The sequence below is a fragment of the Harmonia axyridis genome, chromosome X (genome assembly GCF_914767665.1).
Source record: "Harmonia axyridis chromosome X, icHarAxyr1.1, whole genome shotgun sequence".
In the NCBI taxonomy this organism is placed as follows: domain Eukaryota; kingdom Metazoa; phylum Arthropoda; class Insecta; order Coleoptera; family Coccinellidae; genus Harmonia; species Harmonia axyridis.
The window spans coordinates 15,586,530-15,608,336 of record NC_059508.1 but is presented as its reverse complement, the minus strand read 5'-3'; the positions used below and the strand labels follow the sequence as shown (position 1 = coordinate 15,608,336).

General features: G+C 35.1%; 1 protein-coding gene across 13 annotated transcripts in view; it reads left to right on the top strand.

The window, feature by feature from the left end:
- Positions 1–21,807, top strand: part of LOC123686437 (trithorax group protein osa) — a 73,096-nt gene that overhangs the window by 46,888 nt on the left and 4,401 nt on the right. For 4 of the 13 annotated variants that reach the window (XM_045626568.1, XM_045626565.1, XM_045626566.1 and 1 more), the window contains 8 exons: positions 11,137–11,266; positions 11,332–12,410; positions 15,423–15,467; positions 15,828–16,386; positions 18,139–18,357; positions 18,740–19,089; positions 19,855–19,996; positions 20,195–20,762. In XM_045626568.1, the coding sequence (XP_045482524.1) occupies positions 11,137–11,266; positions 11,332–12,410; positions 15,423–15,467; positions 15,828–16,386; positions 18,139–18,357; positions 18,740–19,089; positions 19,855–19,996; positions 20,195–20,762 (3,092 nt within the window). Of the gene's footprint in view, positions 1–4,557; positions 5,201–11,136; positions 11,267–11,331; positions 12,411–15,422; positions 15,468–15,827; positions 16,387–18,138; positions 18,358–18,739; positions 19,090–19,854; positions 19,997–20,194; positions 20,763–21,807 lie in introns of those variants that run through there. The other 9 variants (XM_045626573.1, XM_045626571.1, XM_045626572.1 and 6 more) reach the window with 6 other exon arrangements.

Sequence of the window (21,807 nt, the reverse complement as noted above, 5' to 3'; positions counted from 1 at the left end):
GAATTCATAAAATTTATTTTTGCTGTTAATAAACACATTCACGAAATATCTGATGAGATTCATGAAATGAACGTTGAAAGCGTGTTGATAGGATTATTTTTATTGTGAATTCCTATTGCTATTGATTACGAAGTAGTTCAAACACGCTTTGTAATATAGGTAAATTGGAATTTTTCCCCAGCTTTGTTTGAGAAAAAATAAAAAGCTTTCGCTTGAATCAATCAATCCTTCGAGAATACGAGAATCTTATAATTTTAAGCTGAAAATTTGTATGTTGGTGTTTGAGAATATCATCCTTATTCCTGAAATATTTTCTGATCTCTACAATTTCCGGTTATACCGGAAACAGACTACTACTTCCTTATTTCAAATGGCACACCCAGTATATTATTGCATCATTAGATAGCTTTTTTGATGAAAATTTCAGCAATATGCCTTACCTTGGGTTAAAACTCAATGGTTCATGAGTTAATGGGATTCTTTTGAAAAAAAATTGTGGAAATGAGAACTCACATTTTTTTGAAGATTTCGGCAGAAAAGCTTTTTTCGAAAAACTTTTTTCTTTTTCGATTCTGCAAATCCGTAGTATTATAAGACTGTTTGCGGTTAGGACCAAAAATGTACAGGGTGTTTATAAGAAAATCATTAACCTGGACAACTCAAATTCATCAAAATTCAAGGTTTTCAAATTAGAACCTTTATTTTTTTTTTTTCATTTCAGTCTATTCTACGTAAAAAAAATAGGGAGGGTACTATACTGGGTGTGCCATTTGAAATAAGGAAGTAGTAGTTTGTTTCCAGTTTTACCGGGAATTGTAGAGATCAGAAAATATTTCAGAGAGAAAGATCATTGTCTCAAACCCTGATATGCAAATTTTCAGCTAAAAATTATGATTAGTTTTCCATAAACGTCTAATAAGCCATCCCGGTAAATCACCCTGTATAAAAGAGTATATATATGGATATTATCTATAACTATATGTTTATCTATGTTGAATAAACATTATTATTATTATTATTATATTATGTTCTTTTTCTGTTGCGTTCATTACTGCCATGAGAAGGTTCATACAACAAAATATTTCCGAAAAAATCGTACAGAAAAGAAAAAATAGGTTTCTCTTTTCCTCCGAGTATAATTTGACACTTCAGAGGATGTATTTTGGGTTGCCTGACTGAAAGTAGACGATTGAATTGAAATGAAAATGATTCTTTCTTATTTTATTCAAAGATCAAGGAGGTCAACTAGTAACATATGAAATCGAATAAATAAAAAAACTACCCTAAAATTCTCTTGTCAAAAACGCATATCGACTGTAAATCAACTCTACCCCTAAACTTTTCTGTTCAAAAACGCATATTGACTAGACAACATCATTTTAACAGAATATCATGGAATTCTTCGATGTTTTCGAGGGTTATCAATAACGTGAATCAATTAGTCATGGTTCATTAGGTGAATGGATAATGCAATTACATAATCGCCTACTGCGTTTAATGAAAGAGCCATCGGTGTGGAGAGTATTGACGAATTCCATTCTGCAGGCCCTTTCTCCCAACCACCGATGTGTATATGGTGTGGCATAAATCGGGTTTAATGTTTTATGCGACCATCGGCTTTGACCTTGACCCTCATTCATTTAATTGAGTATATAACGTATAAATTTTCATGAAGTCGCCCACGTGGTGGAAGGTTACATTGACTTCGGGCAAGACCATTCGTGTTTGGCTACCTGACTTTTGCCGTAGAAAGTATTCTTATCAGTGATACCAACACAATGCGTGAATACGGTTTTTCGTTATTGTATTGCTTTTGGGTCTGTTGAAAATAGAGGAATATAGATAGATAAAAAAAAAACTAAATATTTTCGTGATTATAGAAACGAAGAAAAGAGCCGAAAATTTTTCTGAATTTTTCGTAACCTAGCCTCAAATCAAATAAAACAGGTATTCTCTTATTTCGTCCTTCAAATTCTGGAATAGAAAATTAAAAAAAAAATGAATTTATTCTGATGTAGGTACTTAAAGACCAGGCTGTAGCTTAATGGAGAAATTGTCACCGGGTAATTTGTCTGAATTTTTCGTAGTATATTACCTCCTGAACAAGAAAATCTATGAGTCCAATTCAATCCTATGACAAGTTTTCGAGATACAGGGTGTCGAATTTTTGAAAATGGCATTTTTTTAAAGTAACATTTCTCGTAGGAAAACATCTTGAATGAAACACTTTGCGCAACAAATATTGCTTACCCATAATGTAACAATTTTAAACTGGTTTTTAATAAAAATTATTGATAGATACAGGGTGAGTCATACATCATTCAAAATGAAATTCGTTCAGTTCATAATTCACCCTGTAATTAAAAGAGTTGTTCGTGGAATTTTCCAATTTTTTGTCATTACTCTTAGTTCGAGTGCACTAGTATAGTGTCAAACTATATTGGCTTTGCTATGACAAATTTTTGAGATATACAGGGTAATATATTAAGAGGGTGACCGTTATTACAAAAGTTTTATACAATATAGTTCCCGAGATGCCCTTAGTGAGCATCGAATTTGGGACACCCCGTATAATTGTAATGATTTCACTTGATTGTGTAGCCATTGGGTTGTGCTATTTTGTTGTTGATAGTGGGTGAAAAGGAGTATTAGATCTCCTTTTATTCCAGAAAATATTGTCGTTTTCTATTGACCAGATGCCTACTCCTCTCGTTATCAGGGCAATTTGTGGGGATTACTCATTATTCTTTTGTGTAGAGATGAATTCTTTGATTCATCATGTCCGATCTTAAGCTTTTCAAATTGTCCGAGAAGAATTTTTCTATTGTCCCCTGTTACGTTTTGGAATGTTTTTTTTTCGATTGAAATAATTTCACTCAAATTGCATTGTGGCATTGTTTTGTTGAACGTGGATGAAAAGGAGTATTAGATCTCCTAATATTTCAGAAAATATTGTCGTTTTCTATCGACCAAATGAAAAATCATATATAGATACCTACTCCTCTCGTTATCAAGGCAATTTGTGAGGATTACTCATTTCTCTTTTGAGTGGAGATGAAAATAGATTCAATTCTTTGAATCATTATTTCCGATCTTAAGCTTTCAAATTTTTCTGAGAAAGAATTTTCCTATTGTTCATGTTTTGGAATGTTTTTTTTTTTCGATTTTAATAATTTCACCTAATTGGGTTGTGGCGTTGTGTTTTTGAACGTGGTTGAAAAGACATCTTAGATTTCCTATTATTCCAGAAAATATTGTCGTTTCCTTCCGACCAGATGAAAAATCCCCAATTGATACTCCTCTCGGTATTGGAAGTTTTTTCTCTTCCGGCAATTTGTGGGGATCACTCATATTTCTTTAGTGTGGAGATGAAAAAAGATTCAATTCTTCGATTCATTTTGTTATGTACGATCATAAGCTTTTCAAATTGTCCGAGAAGAATTTTCCTATTGTTCCCTGAAAATCGTCTGTGGAATTTTCCAATTTTTTGTTTTAATTCTCAGTTCGAGTACACATTTATAATGTCAAACAGTATTGGCTTTGCAATGACCACATTTTGGGATACACAAGGTAACAATGTATTAAGAGGGCGACCGTCATTACAAAAGTTTTATTCCGTATAGTTTTCGAGATGCTCTTAATGAGCATCGAATTTGGGACACCCTGTATAATGTCTTTCATTGTACAATGACAGAGTAACAATAAATAAACTTGTCTCTTATGGTTACTATGCTATTTTCGAACTTAAACAACCTGTACCTCGGAAACTATAGGATTGAGTTGGCCCCATAAACTTTCTTGTTTAGGAGGTCATATTCTACAAAATAAAAAAACGTGAAGTCATTTCTTTCCCCTTTTTTCTAGTTTTTTAGACTCTTATCGATTCAGTATTATAATTGAGTAGTAATATTCATAATGGAATAATTAGAATAAATTACAATGTATAAATAGATTAGTTGTGGATCGTATTCTTCAGATCAATTAGGATGTACTTATTATCACGTTAACCATAATTTAAATATGTCTCACAAAATTATTTCTACTGAAGATGAGATCAATTGGTGACTGAATTTGATATTAATTGATGGTGAATGTTAGATTCGCCTCTTCAATAATCAATTATATTGTAAATTAATCCAGGTTTACTCGACTAAATATTTCGCAACATAAATTATTATGAATTAAAGTATTAGAAACGCTTCCATGTCTTTCCTTGTATATCTATATTAATTTCTTCATATTCGAACATTAACGACTTCATCGAGAAGTCTTTTATGTTCCCAGTTCCCTTGTGAGGAATATCGTAAAATTCTGTTGAAATTAGAAAGTTCAAAAATGTGGAGCACTTTCTCTGTTGATTTCGGGATATTATTCTGGTAAAAACAAATTTTATTTCAATGCAGAAAATGAACGAACAAAATTTTCACTATGAAACAATTAATTCCTTAATGTTATTCAATTTGAATAATCTCATATAGTATACGAAAAAAGTGGAGTTTTAACTACACTTTTAACATCTGTGACCTAGTAATCTGTATGTCTTATGTATATTATTTTATATTCAGTTTAGAGACGAAACCTGAATCGGTTTAACAAGATTTTATTTATTTTATTAAAAAGTGTGAATCGTATAGTTATCTGTTTTATTTATTTTCTTTTATCAATATCATATAGTATGATATTGACTAAACTGAAAAGAGGTTGTGAATTCCTATTTTCAAGTCATTTGTAGAAAGATTTTAAGGACAGTTTAAGTCTGACATATAAATAATACCGTCTTCGTTTGGGTATTTCAAAGAAATTTGATGATGTTGGTACTTCCAAAGAAATTACCATCGCATCAGGGCTCTGCTAGGCTTACCTAGACGTTTATCTCTGACAGAGTAATGACAAATACTTCTAGCAGAGCAGAAGTAAATATATTTTGAGTTCTATGGTGAAACTACCTGTGTTGAAGATTTTAGAATGACAGATACGTCCGTTACTTGAAAATGTTGTGTGTTTACTCTGAAGGTTCATTTTGAAGGATGAATTTTGATCAAATAATTATGGGCATCAAATAAGGAATATTTCGAAAACTTCGGACATCTACTTGGTTTATTTTGTGTTTTCTAGTGCAAAAGTTTTTACGTGAACAGATTTGTATATATGAATTTTGTGTGTGTTTAGTTCTATCATTATGAAAGTAGCAAAATTGGTTGTAAGTACATATTCGAATATAATTTTGGTTAAATTAGATTTAAACAACAAGTGTGAATATTAATTTAATTGATCGTCTAGTTTTGTTGGAAAAATATTGAATGAATTCGACAAAATCAACGGATAAGTTCTAATATTTTGTAAAATGAATTAACTATGATTATATTCATGACTTTTTCATTTCTTTTGCTGATCAGATAAAGATTTAACTTCTACGTAGATAGCCAATTGAATATCACATTCATATTGGATTGATTGTTTTGTTGATCGAACGTTCATAAGTTTTAAAACATCTTTATTACTCTGAATATGGGATATCCAAGACTAGCCCGGAGTATTATCTTTTCAACTCACTGAATCGTCATTTTCAATTTGAAACAAGGAAGTAGTTAACGTCATTTTCAAGTCTATGAAATTGTAGGAATTCGAAGAATTGTGCATTACGACAATATTGGATATTTTACTGACCATTTTCATTGTAATAAATTCACTTAATTGTGTTGTTGAACGTGGGTGAAAAAGAGTCTTAGTATTCCTATTATTCTGGAAAATATTGTCTTTTTCTATTGCGTTCAGAATCTCTTCAATTTATCGCAAATTTTTTTCTCTTCCGGCAATTTGTGGGTATTACTCATTTTTCTTTTGTGTAGAGATGAAAATAGATTCAATTCTTTGATTCATTATGCTCGATCATGAGCTTTTCAAATTGTCCGAGAAAATTTTTTCTATTGCCCCCTGTTTACGTTTTGGATTTTTTTTTTCGATTGTAATAACTTCACTTAATTAAGTTGCCATTGGGATATGATATTCTGTTATTGAACGTGGATGAAAAGGAGTATTAGATCTCCTTTTATTCCAGAAAATATTGTCGTTTTCTTTTGACCAGATGAAAAGTCATGTATAGATATTCTTCTCGTTATCAGGGCAATTTGTGGGGATTACTCATTTTTCTTTCGAGTGGAAATGAAAATAGATTCAATTCTTTGAATCATTATTTCCGATCTTAAGGTTTTAAAATTTTCTGAGAAAGAATTTTCCTATTGTCCCCTGTTTACGTTTTAGAATGTTTTTTCTTGCAATTGTAATAATTCCACTTAATTGAGTAGTCATTGGGTTTTGATATTCTGTTGTTGAACGTCAATGAAAAGGAGTATTAGATCTCCTATTATTCCAGAAAATATTGTCGTTTTCTATTGGCCAGATGAAAAATCATTTACAGATAATCCTCTCGTTATCAGGGTAATTTGTGGGGATTATTCATATTTCTTTTGTGAGGAGATGAAAATAGATTCAATTCTTTGGTGCATAATGTCATCATATTGTCTGAGAAAGAAATTATTTATCGTCCCCTGATAGTTTTGGAAATGATTTTTCAAAAAATTATAAACTGAAATATTTTCTAAGCACTGTACTAACTTTTGTAGATTTGGAGTTATAAAGTATTGGTTTTTTTTTTCATACGTGTTGAGACATAATTGACCATAGTGTGAAATTTGCTGTGGTTTGCTTCAAAATTGAATGGGTCATCTCTGTAAGACAATCTCATATTTTGAGAGTTGGTATTATTGTACCCATAATATCAAAATTAGATTCAATATACAAATGTTTTGTTTTCTCATTAACAATATCCATAATCTCTCTTACATCAAGCTCTATTTCTTATTCAATCTTGAAATTTTAACAACGTTTAGAATAAAGTTAAAAGTTGTTTTTTTCTTGTTGAATTGAAATTATAATTATGAAATTTTGTTTAATTTGTTGAATGGTTGGGATTCAATACCGCAATTCTATGTAGAAAACATGTAACATCAATACACAAGGTGTTGTTGCTTAACATTAGTACGATGTCAAAGGCCCACCACAATCGTTGCAGAATAGCATTGTTGCCATGTGACTTGTTCGCTAAGTTCTCAGTCGATGAAATGAAAGGAAACCGCATGAAATCAAATGGATCCTAATACAACTTCTGTAGGATACGTTTTTCTCCAATTTCTTAGAAAATTTTCTTTCCACGGTTATTCTTCGGAGAATTAGCAAATGCTATTTATATTTCAGCGTGCTTGTAGAAAAACCAATGCAATATTACCCTGAAAATCTTTATGATAATTTTCAATATTTTTTCCTGGAAATTTGCTTTTTATTTTATATTCAATGGCTCTTGACTTAATCTTATCTTTTGGGGATATCCACAATTCAAGCCCATTTTTGACGTCTTCGTATGACTGCTGATGAACCAGACCTTTTGACATTGACCATAACTAATAATAATCTAACGGAACAAAATCTGGGAAATACAGTGGGTAGAGTAGTAGAACTTCCCATTTGAAGGTTTCCACATAGATTGAGGCTGAGCCTTGTCATGCTGTTGAGTCAATTTATCAATTGAAGTCGATACTGTTTCCATACTCTCGGTGGGGATCGAATTTGGGACACCCTGTACAATGATTTCATTGTAAAATGACAGAATAGCTATAAATGAACGTCAATGTGTCTCTTATCGTTACTATGTATGAAATTTTCCTTGTACACAGCTTTTTGACAACTTTTGTAATAAAGGTCGCCCTCTTAATATATTACCCTGTACATCTCAAAAACTGGTCATAGCAAAGCCAATACTGTTTGAAATTATAAAAGTGTACTCGAACTAAGAGTAACAACAAAAAATTGGAAAATTCCACATATTACTTTTCAAATTACAGGGTGAATTATGAACTAAACGAATTTCATTTTGAATAATGTTTGACTCACCCCGTATCTAACAATAATTTTTATTAAAAACCAGTTTAAAATTGTTACGTTATGGGTAAGCAATATTTTTCGCGCAAAAGTGTTCAATTCAAGATGTTTCCCTACGAGAAATGTCACTTTAAAGAAAAACCATTTACCAACTTCGACACCCTGTATCTCGAAAACTAGTCATAGGATTGAGTTGGACCTTTAGGCTTTCTTGTTCAGGAAGTCATATTCTACAAAATATGAGAATTTAACCGATGACAATTTTTCTGTTAAGCTGCTTCCAACGTATTTTCGTATCGAACCAAATTTGGGTATTGCGGGAATGAATCAACTTGTATCAAATTTCAAATTTTCTTCGTGAAATCGGTTTTGCAGCGCAGCTCACTACGCCAAGTTTCATTTTACATGCCGACCAATTCGTCAAGCCTATTTTACCAGACTATGGAGGTAAGGCTTGGGTACTGTCGAAGAGAAACTCCTTCCCAACATGCGGGTATTGCAAAACGAGCATTGAATATCCCCTCGAGTGATTGGTCTGTGAATAAATGCGCAAAAAAAGTTTGATACCGTCATTTGGGATTTAGTACGCTATCACGATTGTAGTGAGTAGAGTGTAGTATACGCTTCCTCGTATAGTATAGTCATTGAGGTTAGGATTGAAGCGGTTGGTTTATTCCAGCAAGCTAAGTTGAGGTTCTAACCTAGCCTCAAATCAATTAAAACAGGTATTGTATTATTTCGTCCTTCAAATTCTGGAATAGAAAATTAAAAAAAAATTAATTTATTCTGATGTACTTAAGGACCAGGCTGTAGCTTAATGGAGAAATTGTCACCGGGTAATTTGTCTCAATTTTTCGTAGAATATTACCTCCTGAACAAGAAAATCTTTTGGTCCAACTCAATCCTATGACTAGTTTTCGAGATACAGGGTGTCGAAGTTTGAAGATGACATTTCTTTAAAGTAACATTTCTCGTAGGAAAACATCTTGAATGAAACACTTTGCGCGACAAATATTGCTTACCCATAACGTAACAATTTCAAACTGGTTTTTAATATAAATTACTGTTAGATACAGGGTGAGTCAAACATTATTCAAAATAGAATTCGTTTAGTTCATAATTCACTCTGTAATTAAAAAAGTTGTTGGTGGAATATTCCAATTTATTGTCATTTCTCTTAGTTCGAGTACACTATTATAGTGTCAAACAATATTGGCTTTGCTATGACCAGTTTTTGAGATATACAGGGTAATATATTAAGAGGGCGACCGTTTTTACAAAAGTTTTATACAATATAGTTCTCGATATGCTCTCAGTGATCATCGAATTTGGGACACCCTGTATAATTGTAATAATTTCACTTAATTGAGTAGCCATTGAGTTCTGTTGTTGAACGTGGGTGAAAAGGAGTATTAGATCTCCTATTATTCCAGAAAATATTGTCGTTTTCTATTGACCAGATGAAAAATCATACATAGATACCTACTCCTCTCGTTATCAGAGCAATTTGTGGGGATTACTCATTATTCTTTTGAGTGGAGATGGAAATAGATTCAATTCTTTGAATCATTATTTCCGATCTTAAGCTTTTAAATTTTTCTGAGAAAGAATTTTTTTTTTCGATTGAAATAATTTCACTCAAATTGCATTGTGGCATTGTTTTGTTGAACGTGGATGAAAAGGAGTATTAGATCTCCTACTATTTCAGGAAATATTGTCGTTTTCTATTGACCAAATGAAAATTCATATATAGATACTCCTCTCGTTATCAAGGCAATTTGTGAGGATTACTCATTTTTCTTTTGAGTGGAGATGAGAATAGATTCAATTCTTTGAATCATTATTTCCGATCTTAAGCTTTTAAATTTTTCTGAGAAAGAATTTTCCTATTGTTCGCGTTTTGGAATGTTTTTTTTTTCGATTTTAATAATTTCACCTAATTGGGTTGTGGCATTGTGTTTTTGAACGTGGTTGAAAAGAAGTCTTAGATTTCCTATTATTCCAGAAAATATTGTCCTTTCCTTCCGACCAGATGAAAAATCCCCAATTGATACTCCTCTCGGTATTGGAAGTTTTTTCTCTTCCGGCAATTTGTGGGGATCACTCATATTTCTTTAGTGTGGAGATGAAAAAAGATTCAATTCTTTGATTCATTTTATTATGTCCGATCATGAGCTTTTCAAATTGTCCGAGAAGAATTTTCCTATTGTTCCTTGAAAATCGTCTGTGGAATTTTCCAATTTTTTGTCTTAATTCACAGTTCGAGTACACATTTATAATGTCAAACAGTATTGGCTTTGCTATGACCACATTTTGGGATACACAAGGTAACAATGTATTAAGAGGGCGACCGTCATTACAAAAGTTTTATTTATTCAGTATAGTTTTCGAGATGCACTTAATGAGCATAGAATTTGGGACACCCTGTATAATGTCTTTCATTGTACAATGGTAGAATAACAATAAGTAAACGACAACGTCTCCCTTATCGTTTCTCTGTTTGAAATTTTCATTGTAAAATTGACAACTTTTGTAATAAAAGTCGCCCCTCTTAGTATATTATTATTATTACCCTGTGTATCTCAAAAACTGGTCATAGCTTAGCCAAAATGTTGTTGAACGTTGGTGAAAAGGAATATTAGATCTCCTATTATTCCAGAAAATATTGTCGTTTTCTATTGACCAGATGAAAAATCATATATAGATATTCCTCTCGTTATCAGTGCAATTTGTGGGGATTACTCATATTTGTTTTGTTCTTGTGTTTACAATAAGAATTTCATACAGAGTAACGGTAAGGGACACATTGACTTTTACTCTTTAATATTTTTTCATTTCACAATGGAAGACATTATACAGGGTTTCCCAAATTCGATGCTCTCTAGAACCATAGAGACTAGCTTCTCAAGAACCATAAGACTCGGAGAAAAAATTTTCGATGACCTCCGATACTCTTTTGGAAAAATAATCAGATATCAGAAGGCAGATCATAGATATCTGGATTCGTTCTCGAGTAACAAGTAGTTTCTGTCAAATGACAGCTTCAAAAACTTCCCTATCTCGAATATATGTTTTTACATTAAGAAAAATGACGAAATATTTAAATCAGGCCCTGCGTGACGAAATGATTATTGTGATTTTATTTTGAAAAAAAAAATGTGGGAGTTCATCATTTTATTGATTGATTGTTTTTCTGTTTAGGATCTGAGTGGGGGCAATAGCAACGACAGTTCCGGTGGCCCGATCCCGGGAACGCCTAACTCGCAAGGTATGAGGCCGACCCCCTCTCCAACAGGTTCAACGGGGTCCAGGTCGATGTCGCCGGCAGTTGGTATGTATTTGATAATTCCTGTCGTAATCCCTGGACATTTTTATAACACCCGATTGTTATTGCAGGTCAACAGAACATTCCCATGCCACCTCGACCTTCCAGCGGGCCATCAGACCCTCCTACCAGAATCAGCCACTCTCCCATTGGTTCTGCGCCAGGCAGCTACCCAAGTACACACCCTGCATCGCATCCCTCCCATGCGCCTCACGGGTACAAAACGCATCCAGGGATGACACCATCGGCTCCTCCCACCGCGCAACAGATGACTATATATCAGACCAGCCAACAGTATCCTCAATCAGGTGGCTATCCTCCCAGATCACAACAGTACCCTGGGCAAGGATACGGACCACCAGTCTCTCAAGCTCCTCCATCTAACGCAATGTCGGCCCAGCAGTATCAGGGCAGACAACCAAACCACATGCCGAACTCGCAGTTCCAGCCTTATCAACAAGGGTGGCCAACACCACCACCAAGTTCGAAGGGTAATGGTCCACCTCAAGCTCCGACGTCTCCACGACCTCCTCACTACCTCAAACACCACTTACAACACAAGATGGGATTCGGTGCGATATCAGGAACTCCGCCAAGTCCTGGACCTCCGCAGACTTACCACATGGGGCCTCCACCACCTGGTCATCACCATAGTGGAATGGGACCTCCGAACAATCCTAGTATGGGCCCTCCCAATATACCTTCTTCGGGCAGCCAGCCTATGCCTAACAGTCATTCCCAGCACGATGGTCCAATGCCTCCACCAAGTTCTACTCCAAATTCTCACTCTATACCTCCAGATATGATGGATAATGGTATAACTACGACAGCTCAGAGTGGTATGGGTGCACATGTGTCTACTGCTTCTTCGGGTTCTGTGACTTCTGTTGTCACAACTGGTCCGGATGGTGCACCTATTGATGAAGGTAGCCAGCAGTCGACCCTGTCCAATGCTTCTGCAGCATCTGGAGAGGATCCTCAGTGCACCACGCCGAAATCAGGTAGGAAGAATGATATGGGTGGACATTACAGTCATCCCTCTACACCTCAGAGTACAGTACCATCGCCAGGCGCAGCCAGCATGAACTCCATTCACGAGGAATACAGCGAAATCAGCAGTCCGAATTGGCCAAGGACACCTGCTAGTCCTGTAAGTGATCATGTTTTCCTATATGCAGCTGCGAAATTTTTGTTTTGTTCGTTTTTCAAAGATGTATGTCTTCAAGAGTGTAGATCTATCGGCCAGACTATGTATATCTACCAACAAGGCTGACTCGCTAGTTATCTTTATTGATGTTGTAAAACTCTTTATCTACCATTGTACTAAATTTCTTCTTCGAAGCTTTGATGCCGGTTACTCATCTCATTATCCTTGTGCCATTATTGCTTATACAGGGTGTAACATGAGTGGCTGGCCATAGCCTAATGGTGAATGCAGGCCTTTCAGAAAAGTAACTTGTTTTGTATCCTAAGACTTTATTTCCGTAGATACAGGGTGATTCATGCAAAGCCCTTCAAAGCGATTAATGTATTTTCAATATTTTGAGGGCAGTACTCAGATTATTGAGTTTTTTCCTTCGGAATCTATATTTTTTCCACGTTTTAGAGAAATATCATCATTAGCATAAAAAAATACATGATTCAGTCTAATGAATTCAATCTTTACTTTGAGTGGCACACCTTTTTCAAAGGAGTATCAAACGAAAGAATTCATGTGTTATGTAACTTTTTTGAAACACGTTCTTGTTTTCATTCTTTTTGTGATAATATTTTATGTAATCTGATATTTTTTGGATTTTGTAGCTTTCTGTTCAACTCTCTTTCATTGTAAACCCTCAGCACATTGATTGTTGCAATAGGCTGCTTAAAATGTCAATTAGAAATATACTTAATGAAACTGTGTCTTCGATTTTTAGGTAATTATTGAAACGATTACCAAACAGTCAATTTCAAATTATGTAAACCTGCTTCGTGAATGGCTTGAGGATTGTCCTTACTCCATATATGGCAATTTTGCTCATTGACAAAGCTATTTAACCATAAATGAAATGGTGCTCCATTAATGCTCCAATTAATTTAATAATTGATTAATTTCTACAATTTAGAAGCTTTGTGGAGTTGAACTATTCATGATGAATTGCCAAACCTTACTGATCAAACATGTTAACACAATTTGACATTTCAACTGTCAAACCACAGAACATCAACCGTCAAACCTTCTCATAGAGATGAAGAAACACCCGTCACAATATTTTTGACAAGTTTTTTCAATTAAAAGAATTCTACGCACATCTTCAAGAGCCCCATCGTTGGGTACCAGAGCAAGCTATGATTATACTCTGATTGTGGGTTGTTGGAATGTGTTGCATTTGCGTTCGCTTCATTATAAACCAAGCAACTACCACAGGTTACTGTTGATGCAAATCACCCGTGATGTGATTTGTTGTGAAACACGTTCTTAGGTGGAAGTAGATTTAATCCGATACCGTTAGTTATCAAAGAGGTCCATTAGACTGTGATTAATTTGGATCGTACATCAGCTTTATACCTCTAAGGAGTAGAGGGAATAATGTTGAAAAAGTTGTTGGACATTTTTCCAACTCTTCGTTTTCTGAATATTCGAACTATTCTTGAAGATATTTAATTAATTCTGATGAACATTAACAGACAAATTCGATTTTATTATTCAACATAGTTGCCTTCGAGGGCGATACAGCGATTATACCGATCTTTCAACTTTTCGATAACATTTTTGTAGTACGATTTGTCTTTCGCTTCAAAATAGGCCTCAGTTTCGGCGATTACTTCTTCCTTGGCGCTAAATTTCTCTTCAGCGAGCATTCTTTTGAGGTCTGAGAATAGAAAAAAGTCGCTGGGGGCCAGATCTGGCGAATACGGTAGATGCAGAAGCAATTCGAAGCCTAATTCATGCAATTTTGCATTGTTTTCATTGATTTGTGACACGGCGCATTGTCTTGAGGAAACAGCACCCTTTTTTTAATGGGGCTGTTTTTTAACGATTTCTTCCTTTAAACGATCCAAGAACGCTATATAATAATCGCTGTGGATGGTCTAGCCCTTTTGGGGGTAATCAATTAATATTATTCCTTGCGCATCCCAGAATACTAATGCCATAACCTTGCCAGCTGACTGTTGTGTTTATCCTCGCTTTGGATTCGGTTCATCGTGTACAGTCCACTCAGCTGACTGTCGATTGGACTCCGGAGTGAAATGATGGTGCCATGTTTCATCCATTGTCACATATCGAAGCATAAATTCAGGTTTATTGCACTTGAACAGCTTCAAACACTGCTCAGAATCATTAAAACGTTGTTGCTTTTGATCGGTTGTGAGCTCGCGCGGCACCAATTTTGCACACAGCTTCCTCATGTACAAATTTTCGTGAATGATATTATGTACACGTTCAGATGATATCTTCACAATGTCTGCTATATCGATCAACTCCACTGTACGGTCATTCAAAATTATTTTGTGAACTTTTTTGATTTTTCCGTCGGTGACAGCCTCTTTTGGGCGTCCACTGCGTTCGCCGTCTTCGGTGCTCATTTCACCACGTTTAAACTTAGCACACCAATCAATGATGATTAATTTTCCTGGTGCAGACCCCGGAAACTCTTCATCAAGCCAAGATTTTGCTTCAACTGTATTTTTTCCCTTCAAAACGCAATATTTTATCAGCACATGAAATTCTCTTTATCCATCTTTTTTCGAAAAACAAAAGTAGCTACGCTCAGAACGCAATATCTCACAAACTAATGGTCGGACTGCTGTCAAATTTTGACACGTATCGTTTGAAGGTTGGTACTAACTAAAACTTATATGGATTTAATACTAGTACCAACATCAGACCGGGGACTTTTCAATTGGCCTTATATAGTTGAATTATTGAATTAAGGGTATTTTTTGCACATGAGATCCCTAAGTTAGGGTTATAAGATCAATACATCATTCCCACAAAATAGTTCTATCCTTTTCAAGAGTGATTGGACAACCAGTATTTGCAGACATCTTAATTTTGACACAGATGTAAGCCAACTGTTGATGTTCAAACTTAACGGTACTTGCTTATTATTTATATTTCGCAGCTGCTATTGAGTTATTTATCGAGTACACTTTTCGAGCTAATTTTGGGTATTTACAGGTATTTAACAGCCACGTGCCTCCACAGGACACCTACCGATCAAAGGTTCATAAATTTAATTTAATGATTTCTAATGCTACTACTAACTTATTAATGCTAGACAGCTTTTAGATCAACTGTCACTTCGGAAACGATGAAGTTAACCAACACTAACACTTTTTATTTTAAAAATAAAAGGTCTCCATTTATTCACAGGGTTTTCTCAAAATTTTCAAATTGGTCATTTTTTTGCACTTTCGGGATCACCCTGTGAATAAAGTTGTTGCTGACCAGCAATTAGATATAATAACCCAAAATTACCTAGTTATTTTACCAACTTACGGGATTTCACAAATTCAATAAGGCACTAAACCAAAAAAAAAAAAGTTTTTTTCGACAAAGACTGAAACCAGTCTACTTTTCCAGAAAACTGACAGTCTGGGAAAACTGTACGAAATGGATGACAGTCCAGACAGGAGAGGTTGGTTGGACAAACTCCTGGCATTCATGGACGAGAGAAGAACACCGATCACCACCTGTCCAACCATCTCAAAAAACCCGCTGGATCTTTTCAGACTTTACGTTTACGTGAAAGAACGTGGTGGTTTTATGGAGGTGACGAAGAACAAGACGTGGAAAGACATAGCTGGACTCCTAGGGATTGGAGCTTCGTCTAGCGCTGCATATACACTGAGGAAACATTATACGAAAAACCTGCTGGCTTACGAATGTCAATTCGACAGGGGCGGCATTGATCCACAGCCGATAATAAACCAGGTAGAGGCTAGCTCTAAGAAGAAGAGCGCCAAAGCAGCATCTGTGCCCTCGCCAGGTTCTTCGAACTCACAGGATTCGTTTCCGGCACCTGGATCCGGTGGTGGTTCCTTAGACGGCTATGGTTACGGATATGCTCCAGGTCCTAACCAGGACTACAATACTGGACAGAGACCTTCTTCACAGGCCAATGCGCCATCGCCTCATGGTGGTAAGTAATACTATAGTCTTAGTGGGTTGTTGATAATCTGTCATTTTCATGTGCTGCACTCCATCAAACCTCATCATTTCCTTGTTTTTGTCTAACAGCTAGGTTTGATCAGTGATGTTTTCTGTTTTGGATTAACATTTTCTACAGAAGTACTCGCTTGTAATCAACACTAATAAGTAGTTGCAATAATAAGCTGTACAGGCTTATGTACTTTCACCTCCGGTTAATTTAACTGACGGTGTGAAGACAGTTGACGACCGTAGGTACCGAGGCCTCATCAGCTCAGTTGTGCGCTAATTCACGTTTTCGGTGACAGTGAACTGTAGTTGAAAAAAATTGACCTTAAAATAAATCATTTCTGCGTAAATCCCTGATCAAACCATTAACAAAATGCTGTACTCGTTCCTTGTGGAAAAATACATCGAAAGTTAACAAATTTGTGTCATCCATCGATCTAATAATATTGGGCTTTCAATATTTGCCATATTTCATTCATGCTTTGGATAATTGATAGATTCGATTATAATTTTAACTCGTAAATTCTTGTGTGCTACCAAACAGTCTAATAAATTCAATGTTTACACAAGTTATTAACAGATTATTTGTTGTCGCTGGAGTATTTTTCTCATATTGTTTATTTATGTGATACTAATTCGAACTACCTAGTACAAATGATGAATTCAAAGAAGTTTGTTCATATTTGGAGAAAAATCACAGGTACTCAAAATTCTTGTGGATTTTCCCATCAATTTTTGCCTTTTGTTTTTTCGAAAGAAAAACAGTCAAAAGCTAACTTCCTCAGATTATTTGGCATTTAATTTGGATGCTTTCAAATAGATAATCATTTCATTCGCAATTTATTCGGTATTGGAAAATATGGCCACATGAACTGCATATGCCGCTTTATCAGGTTGTTTTTTTCATTAACATACACTGAAAACGCAGGATATAACAATATGTTTTCCGTTTGAATGCTAACACCGTTCTTTAATAAAAATGACTTCGATCTAGTTTGACGCAAAGAATTTTTCTGAAGATTTCAATGTTCAATTCTATCGTCTATTCAGATAAGAGAATACTGAATACTTCATATGGTATGGTCTTTTTCAGTTTTAATCAATATTTTTTTATAACCATCTTGATAATTACAATATTCGCGTATTAGTTTTTATTTGATTTGGACTAATTTAATTATTCTTTGGACTAGTTTTTTCCTCGATAGGACTTCCCTACTTTTTTTTTTAATTGTCATACTTTTCTTCAAGAATATTTCACACCTCGTTTTTTTTTCTTTTCATTTTTATTTCCGTACACGCATTTCGTGAAATTATAATTTAGTACGTTTATCTTATTTTATCTCCCATATCATAACTGATGCTACTTATCAAGTTTTCGAAATTGATTGAATATTTTCGACGCCTTATTTTTGGAATTCTAAAATTTGAAGATAAATGATAGTCGAGCTTTTTCCTGATTCAAAATTCAGGATATCGATTTTCTAATGTTTGAAATCCAATTTCCTTCGTGGTAACTAAATCCAAAAATGTAGGTTTGAAATTGGTGTTAGAAAACGGCGGGTTTTTTCCCTAGAATTCGGTTCGCCATTCTCTATCAGCTTTTGTTTAATCCCTTCTTGGAGTGCTGAAGTAGATGTTGTAATTTTTTTTTGGATTCTGCCAGTTGCTTGGGATTTATTCTGTTCCTGAAAAAAAAATTCTGTTTAGTTGCTCAGGATGAATTGTTATCTTATAGGTGCCGGTAATGTGAATCATTTGAACAATTCAGGTGCACCAGGAGGCCCTAGCCCCGCTGGCGGGGCTGGTGACAACGTGAACGTTTCTAATCCATTCGATGACGTTTCGCCAAGTTCTAACCCCAGAGGAGGCCCCTTCGCTGGTGGTCAGCACCCACCTTATACCGCTGGCGCGCCTCCTAGACAACAGGGTCAAAATTATAGCGGCGGTCAAGGAGGTGAGCAACCTCATTTTCCTGAACTGAATGATCTGTACATTTTCTGGCTTGTCAAAAATTCGTGTCTTCCATTTTTTAGAATGAAATGATTATTGTTATGCTTTATTTTTTTTTCCTTATGCTTTTGTTCATCATTATGTATATATACATATATATTTGATTTGTTTCATTTCATTTTCTAAGAACAAGGAAGATATTATATCTGCTGGAAGGAGACCACTAGATGAGGTTAACGCTGGATATGCTTTGCTCACGATATTATTTTAATCCCAAAATTCTCGAAACGTATCCAATAAAAAATAACCTCTTCTCGAGATTTCTTTCTGGAGATCTGGAACCTAGCATTCTAAAATCGTTTTGTTATTTTTTTTTTTTGGAATAGGAGGTTATAATCAGTATCCTAATCCAGCAGCTGGACCTGGAGGGACTCCTTCCGATCAGTATTCACCATACTCGTCTAGCCCTGGTTATCCTCCTGCTGTGAGACCATCACCATACCCTCCGTACTCTGGAGGTGACTCTGGTGTCCCACCTCCAAGTCCTGGAAGTAGTCAAACGCCTCCTGCGAGTTCTCAAGACCACTACAATAGATATGGCATGGGCAATACGCCAAGTGGAGGCTATCAACCCAGACCGTCTTATGGTGCTACACCTAATTCTGGAGGTCCTCCGACTTCTCAGCCACCCGCAGGTCCTTATGCACCACAACAAGACTACTACAGGCCTGATCAGGTAAGAGAATAACTAGCATAATCAAATTGAAACTAATGACTTTAATTGAACCTTAACATTGTATCACTCTAGGCCTCTTTCATGTCTATCTCTGGGCTGATTGTTAACAGATATCTGGCACAATTACAGTTTCAGAGCTGCAAACCTTTGAGATTATTTCCATGTTTTGTTCATAAATATTTGATAGATTATCATTTAGCATTTTTTGTATCATTGAAGCAAGAAACTTGAAGTGAAATTACGAAAAGTATTAAATATAAATGTTATGTACATTGTTTGTCCTAATTTGAGTTGTCATGTTCAACAGATAAAAATTGTGTTGGTAGGCTTGCATTTTGACATTTCAGGAATAGGAAAATTTTATCTCTACTTCATTTGCACATCAGTCACATATAATAACCTAACCTTAGTCGTAGATAAGAGTTAATGATAAACACAACCGAAATTATTAAATAAGTAATCAAATATTTCAATTATCTTTGGTTGCAATTTAAAGATAAAAAAATAAATGAATAAAATAAAAAACAATGACCTAGTAATGAAGGTAACCAATATTTGACGTTTCTTGACATCAATTCTGAAATAGAGTTCGTTCATCTTGTGTCTGAAAATCTTTATTAAATTGCCCAGTGTCTTTTCTCTATCCATTTATTCAAATGTTTGGAAAACTTTCAAGTCGGATCAATGAACAAACAGAAAATATTTGAGCTCAAATTTTTCATAGAGAAATTAATAAATCTGTAATGTTTAAATGTTTTGTTGCAGCCTGGTGCTCCAAATTCCACATCTTATCAACAACCAAAAAATATGCCACCGCCTGGACCGCAGCCACCTAGACGGCATCCAGATTTTGCAAAAGACCAGCAATCTTATTCGCAATATGGTCAGAATCGCCCGCAAATGTATAGTAAGTATTATTAGAAGTAGCAGTTACTATTATTATTCGTAGTAGTACTCTCATTTATTGCCCTGAGCAAATGGCCATCGACCTAAGGCCTATTGCTTTTCAATGTTATATACAATTGAAAATTACTAAGCAAGTAATTATTATTTGATAGCATCCGATTGTTTCAGTTTGAACTAATATCGATTTGTCTAATTCCAGATTGGCCAAATAATAGTCAATTCAGGCCGTCTCAGTATAGCGGTTCCGGTGGCCCTCAATCTCAGCAGTGGCAAGGTGCTCGTCCAAGTGGTCAATGGGACCGATATCCGCCACCGAATCAACCTTATTCACAAGGTCCACCAGGTCAACAACAATGGAACGCTATGGCTGCACAAGTTCCAGGACAACCTCCTCCCATGAGAACGCCCATGGGTCCCAGATCTGGCAAACCGTTCTCACCGTCTATGATACCACCCAAAGGTGGTCAGCAGCCTCAGATGGGTGCCTCGTACACTCCAAACCAGGTACCCAAGAGGGAAATAACTTTTCCTCCTGATAGCGTGGAAGCCACTGTACCTGTGGTGTATAGAAGGAAGAAGTTGTGCAAACAGGATCTAGGCCCAGTGGACGCTTGGAGGATAATGATGAGTTTACGTTCTGGTCTTCTTGCTGAAAGTACCTACGCTATTGACATGCTGAATATATTATTATACGATGACACTTCAATACAATATTTTGGACTTAACCAATGGCCAAGCCTGTTGGACTTGCTGTTGGAACATTTCAGGTAAGGGAACCTTGTGGTTTACGATTTTTCCATATCTTGTAGGACATAATCAGTTCCACACAGATCTCATGGTTATATTCCATTATCTTATGTTGGTACTTGGAACTCTTCTGTCATTGTTTTATCTGTTATCTGTCAATTCTGTGATACTGAAAACAGTTCTACCAACCAGTATTTTTCATTGCTAAAATCACTAATCGATATCTATGGAAATATTCTATTAATTTCAATAAAAATCCAGTTGATTAGGGATAATAATGTACAGAACCAATCTGTACTGTATTATAAATTACTTTCTTGTAGTAAGAGAGGTTTATACCACGTAACATTCTCGTGATCTGCCAAAGTTTACCTTCTCCTCTACCTTCAGCGTTTTCGAAATCCCACCATTTTTCAGAGTGAAGTAATCTCAAACGTCCCTCTTGTTTACTGTCCTCTTCTACCACATTGAAATACGTGTTTACTTCTTTTGATTTTATAAAAACTGGATTTTTCAGCATTCGACAAGACTTTTTGTATAATATTTTTATGTGAGGATTCATTAAAAAATGAATAAATGCTTGTTAGGAATTTTAAATTATGCATATATTTATTCTTCAATGAAAACAGTCGACTAATTTCTTTTTTCATTCCAAAAAAATTAATAAATAAGGACTTTCCGCAACAATGAAGCCTTAAAAATGAATAATAGTGGTCTCTAGCATTAAACTAGAACAAAATCATGCGGGAATATCACATTTTCACACAGATTTCTTGGTTATATTCCATTATTTTATGTTGGTTCTTGGAACTTGGTACTGTCATTGTTTTATCTATTATCTGTCAAATCTGTGACACTGAAAACAGTTCTACCAACCAATATTTTTCACCACTAATCACTAATCGATATTCATGGAAATATTCCATTAAATCTTCAATGAAACAGTTATGTAATTTATTTTTGTAATTCCAAAAAAATTAATGAATTTTTCAACGACGAAATCCTTAAAATGAATAATAATGGTCTCTAGCATGGAACTTTTTTGAACTGTTGAAAGGGTATATA